This window comes from Vicia villosa, linkage group LG5 (genome assembly GCF_029867415.1).
Source record: "Vicia villosa cultivar HV-30 ecotype Madison, WI linkage group LG5, Vvil1.0, whole genome shotgun sequence".
NCBI lineage: Eukaryota > Viridiplantae > Streptophyta > Magnoliopsida > Fabales > Fabaceae > Vicia > Vicia villosa.
In genome coordinates this window covers 169,627,638-169,647,902 of record NC_081184.1, presented here as the reverse complement: position 1 = coordinate 169,647,902, position 20,265 = coordinate 169,627,638, and the positions used below count along the sequence as shown (strand labels likewise).

The window sequence follows — 20,265 nt, the reverse complement described above, 5'->3', positions numbered from 1 at the left end:
GAGTGAGATCTAAATTTAGAACAATATATTTATCATAGAGGAATAATTTTTAAATTTCTTGTGGTTAGTTTTTGAAGCTTTTTACTATTAATTTGGTTTAAAATAAAAAATAAAAAAATCATGTTTATAAACCTTGGGGATCCGTGGGGACCCGCGGGGATCCGTGGGGATGGGGATGGGGGACAAAATCTCCCCGTAGCGGAGATCCAAAGCGGGGATGCGGAATATATTTGAGGGCGGGGATTGTGATGAGAATGTATCCCCCGTTCCCGCCCCGCCCCATTGACATCCCTAGGAAAGAGAAGATTTTCGAAAACGAATTTTTAAAAAAATATAATAAAATATTTGACATTTTTGACCTAAAATATTGTTTATTATTACTGTATTTTTAATTTTCAAAATACCATAACAGTTTAAAAGATATTTGGAAAATTTATGTAAGTCTTCCAAAACCCTTACTCAATACAAATTTTGAGTTTCCCCAAGTTAAGAGGTTTTTGGTGTTATGACGAAAAACAAATCCTTCAAAACTCTTCCAACCAAAATCTTTATATTCTTTTCACCAAATCCTTTATATTTTTCAAAGCTCTCCCCTCCAAACTCTCATACAAAGCTTGTAAGTTTTTAAAAGCGTGGTAAATACAAAGAGATAATTATTTCGAAAATGCATCTCCAAGAATCCTCCTTGAATCATATAAGAACAACAACATTCTCCAAACATTTAATTTTTGTGAGGCTAACTTATATTTACGAAAAATAAATGTAAAACAAAACTATATTAAAGTTAAGGGAAGGGAAAAATTTATACATTAATAAAAAAATAAAGATAATTCATACATAACATTTGTTCGAAAATACATTCGAAAATACAAAAAAAATATCCCAAAATAAACGACTGGATATGTCTAACTGTCTGCCTCAACTGTCGCCTATACTACACGACATTCAGTAACTCGGAAACCATGAGCTCCACTAGGGACAATTGGGGACTGTCACTCTCAAAGAGTCTTGACTCTATGACTGCTCTACCCATCTCCACAACACACCGACATATCGCCGTCACGCTCTCTGCCAGCTCATCCCGAAACTCAAGTACCTCTTGGTTAGTTAGTTAGCCTAGATGGTTTTCCAGGAGCGTCTCACGTCATGATATGGTGTGATACCCAATGGAACCATGTCAAGTGTACATGAGTTGGCTTTTGATGATACTCCTCTTGTACCATGTGACTCTCAAAATTATCTAGTATCGTCTGTAGGTCTCTGCAGGAGACGGTGGGAGGAACGAACTCATGGGGAGGTCTTTGAATAATCTGCAAGTAGCTAAACTAGCGCATCACTCGTTCAGACAGATAGGGATACATAAGTGATGACCCACATCCCATCTAGTCAAATTATAAGGAAATGACTATGACGTGTTTGGCGGTGACTCTCGTATAGGCAAAAGCAAACTTCATTTGGTACCATACGATCAAGAGCGACTCTGAATGACTCGACCTCACCATTTCCTCTATACGCAACAAAAGCGGGTGCACGAGTCCAGTCCTCTGTGTATTTGGGCGTAACTTCAAACTTGGTGATGTGAGCGAAGTGAAAGATGATTCATCCCTGAAAAATGGTTTGAATAAAATATTAATAACAAGTGTAACAAGTGAATTATGAAAATATTAGTACCCAAAAATTACCGTAAGCAGCGTGCAACACCTCGTCATTTGCTTTGTCTTTCAAAGATATCTCTCGCCAGTTGTATTCGTGAATCGTAGCCAGATCTGTGAAGTATTTAAGGTAGACCAAATCGACATATGTAGAACTTTTGTCCATAAACATGGATGTGCCAACCAAGAACAAAAGGTAACACCTTAACGCGCAATGTCGGTAGTACTCAACCTGCACATCATCACCAACGACATCTAGACCCCCACTTCACATGTTCTTTATAAAGCTTTTCCAAAAACCTAAACTGTGCATGCGCACCTCTAGTGCAATTTGCCTCCTCCGACTCTTTACTAGGGTCAACCCCCAACAAGGTGACCATCAGATTGACCCCTTTTTCTCGCTTGATCCTCTCATGGTCTAGTAATCTCTCCCTAATGAGAAGATGCAGGAGGCACGGAACTTCATCTAAAGTGATGGTCATCTTGCCTATAGGTATGTGGAAAGATGATGTCTCTGATTGCAGACTCTCTGCAAAAGCCACCTGCATGTCGTGGTTTATGGTCACGTACGTAGAAGAACATAAACCGGCAAGGCCATAATATCGGATAACATCACCAAACCAAGCATCAGTGGGCAGTGAAAACTCCAATATCTTCCTGTCGTGCTTTATAATTTTCAAACAATCACGCTCCTGTAAGAAAACATAAGCATCCAAATGAATTTAATTAGTTAATAACATATGTATTGCAAAAGAAAAGAAATATACCTCTACATGCCAGACATGCCTAGCAGCATGCTTTGCATAATTATAAAGTAAGGAGGTGTCAAATTGCCCTCTCGAATAACTCTCTAACGGCGCATCCGGATCGGCTTCCTCCAAGGCTTCAAGGTCAACAGGGGCCTCAGGATCCTCAGGTTCTGCTGTATCATATGTTTGAGATGCCTGAGAGAGTAAGCTACGAGAATCAGATGGCTGGGGCTGTAAAGTAGATGCAACATCAAACGGGCTATCAGTAACTTGTGGCCTCGTAGTTCTCGCTACGGCCCTCTCACGTCGTACTGACGCGGTTTGGGACACACGCTCGAGCCTAATTCAACCAATGTTGTCTTCAGTAATTGCACTTGCGTTATAAATAGAGAAAAATATAAACATGTTCGGAGAAATTCACAAATTTCACAAAATCATCCAATCTTTTGACTGAGTCCAAATGTCCAATTCAAAGATGCATCTTTGAAAACAATTCAGAGAAAAATCGGAGATGCATATTTGTAAACAGTTTAGAGAAAAATTGGAGATGCATCTCCGGAGAAACCTTCGATGGTCTCCTATGGCAGCAACCCATTTTCTGCCCTAACAGTTCCAAAAAACCTCATTGCATGTTATTATAACCTACCAAATTCATTTACACTACTACCTAGGGTACCTAAAACATCTAATGTATCCTGAAAACCTAACTAGAAATCAAAAAATAATTTTTTTTTGAATATATATATAGAGCATATCATATGAGAATGCCTTCTTTATATGAGAATGTGAGAATGAATCTGAATCATTAGATTTTAAAATAAATGGTGGAGATTATGTGTGAATTTTTTTCTCTCTCCTTCATTAATTAAATAAAAGATGTATGAGAGAGAAAAAAAGATTCACACATAATCTTTATCATTTATTTTAAAATCTAATGTTTCAAATTCATTCTCATATGATATGCCCTATATATATATATATATATATATATATATATATATATATATATATATATATATATATATATATATATATATATATATATATATATATATATATATATATATATATATATATATATATATATATATATATATATATATATATATATACCACACACACAACGGTTTAGTGAAGGAAAAACATTTAATGCGCTTGTTTCCTACTATTTTTTCAACTAACTCCAAATGTCTCACTTCTTGTTCGAATCAGACAACACCCTTTGAGGCCGGCCACAACCACTAAATACTTTCTCGGCTTCCTAAGCGCCCGAAAAGCTTTTAGAGCAACTGTTCTAGACTCACCAAAGACACAAATGGCTGAGGCGTAAAACAACTCAAATCCACTTCACTTAACTCATAGTGTAAAAGTCATCTCACACAAAAAACAAGATACACTTTCTGATTTCTACTTTTTACTACAATCATCTTGAATCTTGAACTAACTTGGACGTTAGAGTGCTAATCTTGTAGGTCTACCTCCGCGTCGCCCTATCAGAGATCAGCACCACCAATTCGGAATTTCTCAACACTTAATTCAAATATATATATATATATATATATATATATATATATATATATATATATATATATATATATATATATATATATATATATATATATATATATATATATATATATATATATATATATATATATATATATATATATATATATATGTCAAATTCTACTATGCATCGCACTTATTAAGTTTTCTTCATAAACTCAAAGTCTTCCAATACATAATGGAAGTCTTCCCATGCTATACACTGCTTTTCAAAAATTCCTATCGAAACATGATCCATCCATTAATTAAAAAATTATTTCTATTTTAGGAAAACAATCATGGATGTTCCATTTACAGCGGAAAATACGATTTTAAATTATGGTTATGGATGTCGCAATCAGATCCTTGACATTGAAGAATACTGCGGAGATATGTCTCCAAAATTTGTTAATAAACATAATATTATTATAATACATTTTTAACTTAAAAATATAATTTGATTTCAATTCATTTTTTGTATAATCATAAAAAATTAAAAATGTAATTTTCTGTCAAACATCTCCGATGTATTTTTAATGTGATAAATAAAATTGTTAATTGTAACCAAAATATTTATTTCAACAATTTTCTCTCCTTGTTTTGATACAAGATTTCATATGATATTGTTGTTTGATCGTCGCATTCACCAAAGAACATCTTGGTCATACTCATGGTCGAAATTACCAATCTATGAAGCAATGCATTTGCATGCGGGTTTGGGCCACTTATTTGTATTAGGTCAAGTATTCAAAACTCTTGAAGTCGAAAATCCTCCTCTCTAGTTAATTTTGAAAATTCTCTCAATCGATCCGTTAATTATAGATTGATCGACTATAGATTTCACAATTTTGCTTCTTTTTTCCCAACCTTTTCACCTTTCAAATTCAATGTTTAGTTATTGATTAATAGTTAGAACTCATATCCGTTCTTATTCTTAATTGAATTAATCAATTGAAAATTAAATTTAAAACTTAATCTACTTAATCTATTTAAGATACATAATGTGTTATGAGATATGTTAACCTATTGATCAAGCATATTCAAATAATTGTTATTCTTTGTTGTTGTTTCGGTTAGGAGGATTGTTGTTTCTTCCTCAAAGAGGGCCAATCAAAACAAATGAATTATTTTTAATTTAGTTCTACTGAGCATGCCAATTTATTGATTAAAAAAAGAATGGTTTTACGAACAAATAAACTCAAAGATCAATCCCTAACTCAAATCATATTCTAAGGGTTTTTCAAGCTAATAAATTTACCATTTGAGTCTTAAGATAGAATGTCAATGTAAGATAACTTTTTATTGACAATGTATATTTCTTAATCTTAGATAATTTTCTAGATTTCACAATATTGACTAATTTTGGGGGGGTTATTTATCATGATATTTGGCCTAATATATCAACCTAGACTTGAGTATGACTTAAGTTCATGTATGTATGTAATATGTCCTTAAGGGTTAAGTTAGTTACCACTTTTGGTTATCTACTACCTACCTAGTAGAGATTCATGAATGTCTCCATTTTTTGGACATAGATGGTTGATTTTGATAGCTACATGTGTAAATAATGAAGCCTATTGTAGTGTCAAATATAATGAGCTATTGTGGGTGCTCTTTGGAAAAGATAGAGTATAGACTTTATCTTCAATGCCACTACGGTTGACTGATTGGGACTGGTCACTTCATTTTCTCTAATGTACATGCTGCTTATTGCATTAATTAAGTCAATAACTATACAAAAAAACATCTACTTCTACCACAGTTTCATGTTCACTATTCTAATGGCTGCTGAAAATTTATACTCCCTCCGACCTAAAATATAAAAGAAAAACAAAAAACTATTTTTCTTGTTCCATATTATAAATAAGTAAATTAACTTGTATTTTTTTATAATAAAATTCAATACATATTATATTTAATTTACTCTCTCCTTTTATATAAGTATAATGAATAATTAACTAAAAGAGTTTTAAATCTTACAAAATTTATTCTAAAGTTTTTTACTTCTTATAAAAAAATATTTTTTACTCATGTTAAAATGCTCCTGAGAAAACATTCTTACTTCTTACTTCAGTTATTTATATGGATACACGGGGTTATTCCAAATCCTCAATCGTTCAAGTTGTATTCTCTTTGGCCATTTTTTTTGGTGGTTGAATAGTTTATTTATTTATGGATTATTTATTTAGATTTGAAGTTAAACTCTTTAAAAGCTTTGTTTTGGAGATTTAGTTACTAATTCATCGGTTCGGTTAGAAACTTCAACATGTTTAAAAGATTTCATCAGTTCGAGATTAATTCAGTTTTAAAATTACAAGTTGGTTAGTGGTTATCCTGTGTAAGACCTCAGATTTGGTTCGTAAACTCAACCTACTTAAAAGCTTTCTAAAGTTGGAGATAAACCCGATATAAAATCTCATAGTTTCGTGGTCAACTCATTAAAATCCCAGTTCGATTCGTGAGCTCAGCCTAGTTTAAAAGCACTCCTTGGTTCGAGATAAGCTTGTGTAAAATCTCAGTTCAAATTGGCGACCAACCGCTTGAAGTTGTTGTTTAGAAAGAAGACTAATCGCTGCAATCCTTCGTTAAGATTAACCGGTTCTCTCCAGTGCTCGCTATTTCGTTGAAAATTTGCAAGAAACTTCATTTTTCTTGTATAAGGGGGTTCGAGAGTTCAACATACTAAAAGCTCTTAAGAATTATTGGATACTCTCAAGAAACAATCTTGGGAAAATGATTAGGTCTTTTCTTTTTTACCGAACCTCTAAAATTTCTGGTGTTATCTATATGTCCCTTAAGTAACTACTTTCCGCATTTTAGTTTTTCTCCTGATTTCTAAAATATTTAAAAATGATTTTAAACTCTAAAATGTTCCTAATTTTTTTAAATTACTATTTTTCTGAAACACATAATTCATGCATGTGTGGAGTAGCACGTCCAACATCAATAACTAAAAAAAAAATACGGTGAAGTTCTAGAAACCAAAATAGAAATTTTATGACTAGTTTATCCCACGAACCAAACTCAATCTCCCAAGAGTACCACACTCTCAAGAATTAATGACTAGTACGAACGCTTACAAAAATCCTCCTCACAAGCAAAAATTCGCTAAATGGCACTAAGTCGACTTAAGTGACCAAGAAATATTTTTAGAGAGAGAAAGAGAAAAAATATATAGATAAATTCCAAAGAAAATGTAAAGCTTTGGTAAATGGTGTGAAATGAAGGGGAGGCAAACCTCCTTTAAATAGGAGTTGTAAAATCCAGAAGAAAAAAATAATTCATGGGCCAAATTGATGACCCAATCGATTTTCTTATTGCTCCAATCGATCGAATGAAATAGTTTTAATCGATTATCTTGCCTAATAAAGAAATACTTGTTAGATAGCCATTACAAGTCATTAATGTGTTGTCTTAGTCATTTGGTTAATCATTTAGACTTTCTCCAATCAATTGGCTTAATGCTCCAATCTATTGGTTCGCTCAAAAAAGTTTTCACAATCAATTTGTTTAAACGATAGTGGACATGTTCTTAATTACTTGGATTGATTTTGAAAATATTTTTAAGATATAAAACAATTGAGAAATACTTTTATGTGTGTGTGAGTGGCCTTAGAACATAAGAGTCACTCCCTTACTTTTACAAAACTCTGGCCACTCAGACAGAAACTACCTGACGACCTTGTACACTTTATCTGAGGCTTCAAGTTTTTTTGCATGATGCATTGATCATATAATAATTTCAATCTTAAGTCTATTTTATTGATGAGGCAATGAGTATTTTTCTAGTTGATTCACCATCATCAAAGTGTTAAGAGTTAGTGCCACTGGATCACAACTGTTGATGTTATCATTATCAAAACTTGAGAGAGGATCTTTTGCGAGATTATTAACTTTATACTTGAAAGTACATAGATCCACTTTATCCCCTTTTTTGATGATGATAATGCGTCTCTTAAGGGAGGTGATAAAAGAAACAAATATATTTGGAGTGATTAAACTCCCCTCAAATAAGCAGAGAGTATACTTCCCCCTGTTGTCAAAATAAAAAAGGTGAATAAAATGATGCACTGCAGGAATTAAAAATACGAAAAACATATGCACATAGATCTCATAGTATTTAGATAAAGACATATATGCATATTAATCCACGCATGATTTGTTTAATATTCCCAACTCAGTTCTTATGAAAAAGAAGTTCTCCTTAGAAAGTGTTTCATTAAAAATATCTGCACGTGATTAGATGATGTTACAAATTCAATTACAAAATCTTATTTTTCAACATGATCTCTAGTAAAGTGATGTCTAACTTTAATGTGTTTTTCCCGAGAGTGAAGGATCGATTTTTTTTGTGAGGTGTACGGCACTAGTGTTGTCACATCTTATTGAGAAGACTCCAAGATTAACACTGTAATCACTGAGTGGTTGTTTCATCCAAATAATTCGAGAAGAACAACTACCTGCAACAACATATCCTGCCTCAGTTGTGGATAACATGACACTTGTATGTTTCTTGCTAAGCCATGAGACAAGCGAGTTCTCAAGTAAGTGACATGTACCATTGGTACTTTTCCTATCCAATCTGCACCCAGAAAAATCGAAGTTGATGTACCTAAATAAGTCACAATATACTCACTTGGGGTACCATACACCCATTTGTTGTGTGCCAGATGGATATCTCATAATATGTTTCACTGTGCTGAGATGTGATTCTTACGAGGATGCTTGAAAACATGCATACATACAACAAACATTATATCAGGACGGAATGCAATTAGATAGAGAAGACAACCTATCATACCTCGGTATTTGCTTTCTTCAATTGGTTTTCCATCTTCGTCCTTGTCAAGGTTGCACGAGATTGACACTAGGGTTTCAAATACCTTGGCTTTTTTCATATGAAACCTTTTGAATAATTCCTTATAGTATTTGGCTTGATTTATGAAGTTTCATTCTTTAGTTTGATGGAATTGAAGTCCTAGGAAATATTTGAGCTCTCCCATCATTGACATTTCGAACTCATTATGCATAGTTTCAAAAAATTCTTTGCACAAGGATTTGTTAGTAGAACCGAAGATAATATCATCGACATAGATTTGAGCTAGTAATATGTCATGTTCGATTTTCTTGATGAAAATTTTTATCAACCTTTCCTCGTTGAAACATTTTTTAAAGCAAAAATTTTCTCAGATGATCATACTAAGCCATATGAGCTTGTTTTAGTCCATACAACACTTTCTTAAGTTTGAAAACATGGTCTAGAAAGGTTTGGTTTATAAAACCTGGAGGTTGATTAACAGATACCTCCTCTTATATGTATTCATTTAAAAAGACATGTACACTTTTTACATCCATTTGAAATAATTTGAAATTTATTATGCGAAAGAAAGTTAATAGCATCCTTATGGCCTCTAATCTTGCATAGGGGCATAGATTTCATCAAAATATATTCCCTCATGTTTATTGTATCCCTTTGCAACAAGCTTGAATTTATTTCTTACAACATTTCCCTCTTCGTTTAGTTTGTTGCGAAATACCCTTTGGGTACCAATTACTGGATTATCTTAAACTTTTGGAACTAGTACCCAAATGTTATTTTGTTCAAATTGATTTAACTCTTCTTACATGGAAATAGACCAATGTTCATGGACAATAGATTCGTCTATTTTCGTAGGCTTTATTTACAAAACAAAAGTAACAAGGTTACATACTTTAATTAGAGGTCGTCGAGTAGTAACTCCCTTAGAGATGTCTCCATTAACGTTCTAGATATGATAGTCTTTTGTTGGTCTCCATACCTTTGAGAGATATGGGTGTTATGATGGAGTGTCTTGGATTTGATTTGGAATTGGTTCTTCATCTTGATTTTCCCTTTGGTCATGATCAAGTTCTTGATCATTTTTCTCTAGATTTGACTTTTCAGGATACATGTACAATCAATAATTTCTACTTCTACAGGTTTAGGGTTGGATTCATAAAAAATAACATGAATTGACTCTTCAATTGTCAGATTTCTTTTGTTAAAAATCCTAAAGGCTTTGCTAGAAGTAGAATATCTTACGAATATGCCTTCAATAGATTTAACATAAAATTTCCCACAATTATCTTTCTTGTTGTTAAGGATAAATCATTTGCATACAAAAACATGTAAGTGAGAGATATTCATCTTTCTTCCTTTGTATAATTGATAAGGCGCCTGCTTTAGCATTGGTCTTATTGAGACACAATTTATAACATAGCAAGTCATCCCTACTACATCGGCCCAAAAATACTTAGGAAGATTTGTCTCATTGAGCACAGTCTTTGCAAGCTCTGCTAGAGATATATTTTTTTGATGACTTTACTTTCATGACTTTTTTTTATGAAACAAAACATAATAATGTATCTTTCTTTGCTACAGTAGTTTCATTTTATGCTTCTTGCTAGAGTCGGAACCTGTTTAGCAAAAGTTACACACTAGACAAAAACCATTAGAGTACATGATTTTTCCTTAAGATAACATGTAAGGTTATCATCAAAACTCAAGGCCAAATGCAAAATCAATCTTGTTCTTACAAAATTATCTCGCTTCAGTACATAACACTCTTCTCTCTCAAAACAAAACTCTGGCATCTATCTCACTCGCCTCTCTCATATATCCTAATCTCCATTAACATTTTGACAATCTTTCTTCACAAACTCATGCAACAAACTCGTCTTCTTCGAAGGGTTACCTTTGTTTTATCAAATCTTAGGAAATGAATACATTACAAGTTTGTCTTTACAATATATAATATAGATTCTTAGGTTCTTACATGGTTCAATAGTTTATGTTTCAAAATTTATTTAGAAGTTAGCTTAATATGTTATTTATGTATCATTGTTTATGTTTCAATAGTTGTTAGATAATGCTTGTAGAATAATATGACGTGTATAACTTAAGATGAGTGAACTTTCCGCTGGTTTTGACTTGTAGGTAGGGAAGGTGGATAAAAAATTAACTCAAGAAACCACATACTATGAATGTGGTTCACTAATGGTATGTGTTGCTATAAAGAAAAAAAATTAACGAGGATAAAGCTAAAGGAATCGCTACAAACTTGTGTGAAATGACATCCATTCGAATTTAACAAAAGTTTGTAGTTCTCATATCAGCTTCATCCTCCTTTCATTGTGGATGTCATGACAGGTACGCTCGTGAACATTTTATGAGTTGATATGTTGTTGTTGATAAAAGTTGTTTGTTTTGTTAGTAATAAAAGTTGTATGTCGTATGAAGTTTATGGTATGTTATTGATGGTTTTGTTGTTGTTAATAAGAGTTGTTTGTTGTATCTTGTATGTTGTTGTTAGAGTAAAATGCAGATAATGAGCTGAAGAAATCTTGTTAAACTCTGATCAGTGTAAATTGCTCTTCTAATACAACTTAATTTGTCATATTATAATGTTCTAGATCAGATTGAAAAGTTATATGTTTAGTGAGCATTGGCGAAATAAGCACTTCACATAATTTATAGTAAACTCAGTGTATATATCACAATGGTTGTTTAGTACAACCGTTGATAAATTTTATGCGGTCGTTGGGCAATGCTAAGAATATCTCAACAATTATTTAAAGTGCTTGTTGTGATATGCAGCGTGTTACCTGGTTTATAATCACGGTCGCTCAACTGTGGTGAAAAGCATCATCCTTACAACCACCTCATACCTCACAATGGTTGGTTAAATGTGGTGGTATCCCTTTTTGACCATTGTGAAATAGCTTGTAGGTAGTAGTGGTAAGAATTAGTTTTGTGAATGAGCTTATCTGAGTGATGCAGACATATAAACCCTATACCCTTCGCCTTGTTTTGAAATCTTCTAGTATTGGACCTTTGTGCCTTTTTAGACCTTTCGGTCAGCCCAAAACTATATATATATATATATATTACACTAATAAGCACTCATGGAGAGGAATGACTCACATGTCATACTTACTACATACTGTTTTATCTTTGTCGGGGACAAACACTCTCCAATCGGAGGAAGGTCTCACCTCGGTAAAAGCATGACCCAAACTGCCTTTACAAACAAAAGCATATGCAATATTCAACGTCTCCTGACCCATCTACACCGACAAGTTATCCTCTTTTGCATTCCAAGTTCTGATAGGGGAATCTCCATTATAAGGAATATTGTCAATACAGAAAAGGCAAATATGAAGAAACAACATAATGCACATTCAAGGGTAAAGTTCAAGACTTCTATTAGAACATGCCAATAATGAAAGTTTGTTAGAAAGGAAGTAGAAATATCAACAGGGCCTCTCTAGAATGTATGTGTATCCCTATCTGATGAATCATCAACAACAACAGACTCTCCTTTAAGAAAGCAAAAATAGAATTAAAATAAAATAAAGACTTTACTTAAAGGAACAAAGATGATTATCCATATGTCTTGGATACCGTCGAACGAAGTATCACTTGTGAACCAAATTAGAAGATCATTGTAGAAGAGCAAACAAGAAAGAGGGAAGTATATTGTACTTTAGGAACTCTTTATATGTGCCTTAGGCACAACCACAGGGGACCATACCATCCGCTTTATTTGGAAGTTCAAACCACACAATCAACGATTAGGATCTCCTTGTGAATCATTTGAAGTACTTAAACATTCTAAAATAGAAGAGATATCATTGCTAACTAGGGTAAGGACACGCGTCATAAGTTTTATGTGAAACATCACCATTATAGGAAAGAAATTTGAACCGTTTATTCTCAACGATAATGACGCCCCATCAAAACCCTTCACTTGCTCCTACCAACAACTGGTCTAAGAGCGTATGCGGGAAAATCCTCGTCCTTCAAAGTAGAGACAATGGTTTGGGAGAAACTCTTCTGAACCGTTTGCGAGGCCCATAGTGAGAGGCCCAAGAGTGAAACCAAATGAAAAAATGCATGGAGTAGGTGTCTTTCATTCCATCAAAAGTGTATGATTTCGTCCTCCAGATTTGTCGATCATCGTTTGATTAGATCAAACAGCCACCCGCATAACGCGTTTCATCTCACGAGGACGGTTTGAACCGCTCATACTAAATAAGAAAGAAAAACGTTATTTTAAATATTCAAATCCATCTATTCTCTCGTATCGTTTTTCATTCTCTCACTAATTTTGATATTAAAGTGTTAATATTGCATATCCACCTCCATGCCGCTGTGCCGGAAATTCGATTCATCCTTTCAAATTTTTATCTCTCCATCTCATGAATCATTCTGATTCCCAAGCAAGAACAAATACCATGAACTTTTTAATATTTTATGAGATAATCATCCAACCATAAACTTGATGCCAATAAAAATCTGCACTATATCTCATATATGATTATAGAGTAATGATATGATGACACTTAATTTTTACATCTGTATTCTACACCGTATATTCATGTGAGTGGTAATACTAAATTGTGTACAAACCCAAATTTTGAGGAATAATTAAAATATTAAAAAATTATAAAGTAATAGTTTTATACGGTGTAGTGTCATTATATGGTGTACAAATAGCAATGCTGATGATTATATTCAAAAAGACACTTTAAACGGATTATATAGGAACCACATAATTTAAATTTAGAAGTATATAGAATGAGTATTCTAATAACTTAAATCTAAGTAAAGGAGAGATTGAACTACAACTAAGATCTTCACACATTGAAGTGCGATGAAATACAAATTAAAGAACCAACAGTTTTTGTACTTTATTCGAATCAAATAAATGCAAATATTCAAGATTTAACTTATGTGTTGTATCCATGCGTCTGAAACTAATTAGCTTTACAAAAAGTGATTATGTACCAAAAGCTCTTTTTTTGACACACCCAATGCTAGTGCATTCCAAGTGGCTAACATTCTCTCTTCTCTTGTACCATATCACGTACACTCTACACTTTCACTACCCAATTAGTAAAGCAAAATCAATCAATTCAAAACTAAACATATCTTCAAAAAAATTCATGTAAAGAATCATAATCTCAATAATTCATCATGTTTGATGCTAGCTTTTTGAAATATGCCACAAAGTATATAGTGCTATATACTTGACAAGATTGAATGAAATTAATAGTAAAAGTATGGATTCCATTGAGCACAAACAAGACATGACTTGGATAGTGGTATCTATCTATCATATGCATGCTTGATATTATATCTATATACAAATGTTTTCTTATGGATATATATTAAATAAAACTTTACTATGATAATATTTTTCTCATTCTTTTTAATATCAAATCAATTGCATTATTTAACCGTACGCTTTATTAAGATGTTACTGACATTGTTTCTGATTCATGAAACCTCTCCCCACTGATTGAAAAAAACAAACCTAGACAGTGGAAATATATGTGAGGATGTGATTTTTGATTGACATAGGAAATTAATTAGATGGTTCATTTCACCGGCTACCTTTACAATTGCATTTTTATACCCTTATGGGAGTAAGTTTGTAATTAAGCTAGAAATTATGATTATGTGTGACAATGAATTAAGAACAAAGTTTTAAATTTAAAATGAAGGAAACAAAATTAAAGTTGGAAGGAAAACAAATTTTGGAGAGGTTTATTTGAATGTTATTATTATGATAGAGATGGTTAAGAATATTTGTATATAAAATTTTGGGTGACTCGTTTCGGTCATTATTATATTGTCGTTATTCCGGCCTCAATTGGCATTGCTGTCATTAATGTCGCTGCTCCTAACGTCGTTTCGACAAAATACGTATACCTCCGAAATCGTCTCTTTCAGACGTGTACTCCATTTTCTATTTCAAGCCATCAACTCTCATGAGAGACATTGATTCCCACTACCATGGTCGTGGTGAACGAAGCGGGGGACGGGATGGTCAACACCATGGTGTCCATTGTAACTATTGCAATCGTTAGGGTCACATTGAAGTTAAATGTCATACAAAGGCAAGAGAATAACTACAACCACAGTTGTTGATATTGCTCAACCGACTATCACCAAAGACTTTATTATTTCGGCCGTTGAATACAATGAGTTCCTCCGATTCAAAGCAGCTTATCAACCATCATCTTCTGCCACCGTTACTCAGTCTGACAATCCCGTAGCCTTTGTCTTTAAATTCTTCTCCTTTGCCCCTTGGGTCATTGAATTTGGTGCATCTGATCATATGATTGATGATAAATTTTTTTATCTCACTTGTAGTAATCTAATTTTTTTCCTTCTGTCACTGTGGCAGATGGATCTAGTATCAAAGTTCAAGACCTTGGTCAGACACATCCACTTCCAAACTCGTCGTTAGATTTTGTGCTCTATATCCCTAGTTGTCCTTTCAATCTAATATCTGTTTAAAAGCTCACTCGTACTCTTGATTGTTCAGTCTTTTTTAATGATAGTTCTGTTCATATCCAGGATCGACGTACAGGACAGACGATTGGAGCAAGGAGTGAGTTTGGAGGATTATATCATATATCTCCACCAGTGGCATGTGCTTCCCATTGCTTCTTAAGACCTTACACTTCAATGTTTGGGTCACCATAGCCTTAATAAAATACGTCTTTTAGTTCCTAATTTTTATAACCTTTTGTCATTTGAGTGTCAGTCGTGTCAATCAGACAAACATACTCGTAGCACTTATTGTCAACGAGTTAATAAAAGTGTTGCATCACCTTTTACTTTAGTTTATTATGATATTTGGGGTCCTAGTCATGTCAATTCAACGTTAGGATATTATTACCTCGTAACCTTCATCGATGATTTTTCATGATGTATTTGGTTATTTTTGATGAAAAATCATTCAGATGTTTTTCATATATTCCAAGAGTTTTATGCTGAAATTAAAAAACCAGTTTGGCACTTCCGTTAAAATTTTACACACTAATAATACTCGTGAATATATGTCATCTCAGTTTTAATCGTTTTTAATATCACAGGGAATTATTCACCAATCATCATGTGCTCAGACACCACAACAAAATTGTGTCGCTGAACGAAAGAATCGCCATTTAGTTAAAACTGCACATACTCTTTTACTTCTCCACGATGTACCTTCTCATTTTTGGGTGTGATGCTCTTCTCATAGCCTGTCACCTTATCAACCGAATGCCTTCATCGATCCTTCAAGATCAGATTTCATACTCTATCTTTAATCCACAATATGATATCTACTTCATTCCTCTTCGCATCTTTGGTTGCATATGCTTTGTTCATGACCTCAATCCAGGTAAAGACAAACTCCTACCAAATCTCTCAAATGTATCTTTCTAGGATTCTCACGTATACAAAAAGTATATCGTTGGTTTTGTCCCCAACTTCAACGATACATTGTTTCCTCCGATGTTACCTTCTTTGAAAGTTCCCTGTTATTTTCTGCCTCTGTGTCACCTAGGGAGAATTGTACTTTAGATGTTCCAGATATCCCTTCCATCATCCCCACACCCATTACACATCCATTGTAGGTCTATCAACGACTAAACCCCGTACATCATAGGTTAAAGATGATATTGATTCACCAACACCGTCTTTTGCTCTAGCTGCTCCTCTAATTACGTCACCTGAACTTGACCTTCCAATAGCATTACGAAAAGGTATTCGATCTCTTCATCCTAATCTTAAATATGTTTGTGTTTTAAATTATACATGTCTCTCTACTTCATATGTCTCTTTTGTGTCTGCTTTGAATTTTGGGTCTACGAATGATTCCCATTGGCGTCAGGCAATAGCGGAAGAAATGGTTGCATTACATTCAAATAACACTTGGAACATTTGATTAGTGCATTTTGCTGCACATTCTTCTACTACTGTACTTAAGCGTTTCTTTAGTTTGTTATATGTTTTTATATTTTAGTTTATTTTTGTCTTTACTTTATTTTCGTATTTTATTTTCAGCATTAACAATTATTTGATACCTCTTCACTGTGCAGACCATAACTTGAGCTACGAGAATCCGATTGACGTATTATGAGATGCATTGGAAAGCTAAGAGAAAGATCTACAAGTTTTGTTTTGAAGCCAAAATATGATTCGGAGTGATAGATTATCGAATAATTCGTTAAAGTTCCAAACTTAAGAAATATTTAATTTTGGGTCATTTTTTGGGTCGGTTTTATGTTTTGCGACCCGGTTTGAATTAGAATTGTGAATCCTTATTTTATTTAAAGAGCATTCAGCCGCGATACTATTTGAGGATTCAATATTCATAAAATATTTCTGAAGCTTTGTACGTTTGTAATGGAGAACTAATCCTAAGGCGAAATCTGTAGATTACGAGTTCCATTATACTTTGAGGTTATGATAATTGTAATCAAGTTTCTATTCCGTTCAATTATATTTTGTGATTTGTGTTTGCTTAATTCAATTTTCATAGAGTATATTGATTTAATTCGATTGTTGTATGATCCTTAACTATAATCACGTAAGTGTTTGCTTAATTCGTTATCGTGTTTAATTAATTCATGTTTGCTTAATCCGCAAGGACTTAAATCCGTTTGCATAATTCGGATAATAGGAAATTACATCACATAAAATTCGTTGCGCTTGTCAATGAATTTCGTAGTCGAATAAGAATAGATTAGGAGATTGAATTTATAATAATCTATGATAAGTCGGAACCAGAATTAGTAGATTAGTCGTTTTAGCTTATTTGATAATCACTTATTTTCTCTGCTTTCTTATTCAAAACAAACCCCTCATAATCGCTTCAGTTGGTTAATGATAATTCAAGGGTCCTTGAGATACGATACTCGAGTTGTCCTTACCGTAAACTACATTTTAAATTACTTATTTTTGACCCGTGTGTGACAACGTGTCAACATTGTTACTTTACCTCTACACAAAGCTAGAGTGGGATGTCGACGATTTTATACAGTAAAAATTGAATTAAATGGTCAAATCGATCGTTTCAAAGTCCGTTCCATAACCAAAGCATATTTCTGTTTAACTTATTCTCGTTATGTATAAAAGGTTATCTTACTATCAGCCGGAACTAAATTTAAAAAACAATACATATAATCAAAGATTCAAGACTTGTTAGAATAAGTTTTAGTATTTACTTTTTAAAACTTATTTTATAAGTCAATTTTAAAAAATAGTTTTGAAAAAAATAAAAAGGAAATATGTTTGACAATCATAATTTTAAAAACTGTTTTAAAATTGAGATTAATTACTATGCACTGTCAGTGTAAAATTTTTTACACAGTCAGTGAATCATAACCACCCACTAATACGAATTAATAAATGATTAAATTAAAAATATAATATAATTTACAATCCAACGTTCATTATTCACTGACGGTGTAAAACTTCTTTACACTGTCAGTGCATTCCAATTAAATTCTTTAAAATTATATAATATTACAAATTTGTCGTTAGTAAAAAAATATTCATTTTTTTTCTCTTCTCAATTTTCAAAACTGAAAACAAAAATCTCTAAAACCTATTTTAATTTTTTTTATAATTTTTATAACTCTTAAATAAAATATAGTTTTAAAAATAATTTTGTAGAACTAAACTATCAAATAAATGTTATTATTTTAAGATGAATCCTTATATAAAAATGTTCCCCATATTTTATTCACTAGAGTATCTTGCTTCACTAAAAAAAATCAATCTTATATTCTTTATATTGTACTTTCTACTCGAAACAAACTATTTGAATTATCTAGATAATTAAATAAACATAATTATTAAAAATAGTTATTTATTACTTTTGATAAATTTAAATTTTAATTATGTTTTTAAAGGGTAGCATTGTAAAATTGAAAGGATAGGGTTAGAGTGGAGTTAATGATGGTGAAGTAAAATCCATGATGGGGTCAAGAGAATTGTTTTTGAAGATTCATGTTGTCTGCAACAAAAGTCTTTGGTCCGATTAAGACAAGCATTTCACACGTTATTCAAGTACCTGTGCCTGTGTGCATGTCATTGCTGTAACTAATACTACTTGTTTTCACTTTTTTATTTTTTGTGTTGTCCCTTTTGGAGTGTGTTTTTGGCTTTTTACTAACAAAACCTGGACACACTGTGTGTTGAGTATCATCCAGCTGCATTTTGCATGTGATCATAATTGATAGGTAAAAGAGCAGCACTGTCAAAATTATTGTTATCATTTCATCTTGTCTCAAAAAGGTTATCATTCATGGATTAGGGTTAATTCTATTTATTTAAGAAAAGTAATAAAATAAGAGTCATAGTTGAGTAAGTTGCTAAAGACTCAACAAGTTACTTCTCTATTAAAACACTATTATTTCTTTTTTTTTTCTATATTCATACAAAATAAAATATTTAAATTTAATTAATATATAGTGCCACTTTATTAAAAAGTTTTTTTTTTTAATGATAGTTGTTTAAAAGTAACATTAGATAAGTTGATTGGTTGATGTTCTGGGTTGGACAATACGGTTACTTGTTAGAAATGAATTTCAATAAGTAATGTTTGTGTGAGATTTTGGATCGAACTCTAGTCTCGACAAGGATAGCTTCTTGGTTCGATAGAGATTAAGCGTGCTGTCGAAGTCTAGTCGCATGGTGATGTCGAAGTCCTGCATGATGTAGTGGAAGTACGCTCAAGCATGTAATAGTCGAAATGTTTGGTTTGTTAGCATATCGAATTAAGCCTATTTGTTTACCTTGATTGTTTAAGTTAACTTGTAGTTTAAGTTAGCTTAGTAGTCTATAAATAGACCAGTTCTCTCAGGTTGTTAAGAGAGGTTGATTGTTGTTATTCACTTGTAATCTTTGAACCATTATTGAGTAAATGAATAGTAAAATAGTTATAACCCATCAAGTTTTTCTTCTCCTCTCTTTATAGGTATGATCTATAGGTATGATCTATATGATATTATGTTTCAATCCAACGGTTGAATTTAAAAAAATATTAATTCGAAATGAGGTTATTGAACGAGTGTAACTCGTGGTGTAACTCTTAGGGTGTAATTTGATCCCTCCTCTCTCTCTCTCTCTCTCTCTCTCTCTCTCTCTCTCTCTCTCTATATATATATATATATATATATATATATATATATATATATATATATATATATATATATATATATATATATATATATATATATATATATATATATATATATATATATATATTTAGTGTTTTTTTTTTGTGTGATTTTGTCATTTTAGTGCATCGTTGTTTGTTTTGATTTCCCGTCTTTGTGCGGTGTATTTTGTTTTTCCGTTGTGCGCAATGTTCATTTGTTTCAGGTTGAAAGATGACTTTTGATCTAGCGCAGATCCTATCTATGACTTTGGTGTCATTAACGCTACAGATCTGGAGGCATGAATATTTCAAACATTTCAATATAGTCATAGTTATATTTATAGGCATATGCAA

The 20,265-nt window shown here is 32.5% G+C and overlaps 1 protein-coding gene across 1 annotated transcript; it reads right to left on the bottom strand.

Annotated features, from left to right (window-relative positions):
- Window positions 1-1,894: 1,894 nt before the first annotated feature.
- Window positions 1,895-16,362, bottom strand: LOC131606002 (protein MAIN-LIKE 1-like). The gene is made up of 3 exons (XM_058878291.1): window positions 16,264-16,362; window positions 2,420-2,632; window positions 1,895-2,344 (listed from the first exon to the last, which is right to left on the bottom strand). Exons 1-3 carry the CDS (start codon window positions 16,360-16,362, stop codon window positions 1,895-1,897), a joined length of 762 nt encoding a protein of 253 aa, XP_058734274.1.
- Between the last annotated feature and the right edge of the window lie 3,903 nt (window positions 16,363-20,265).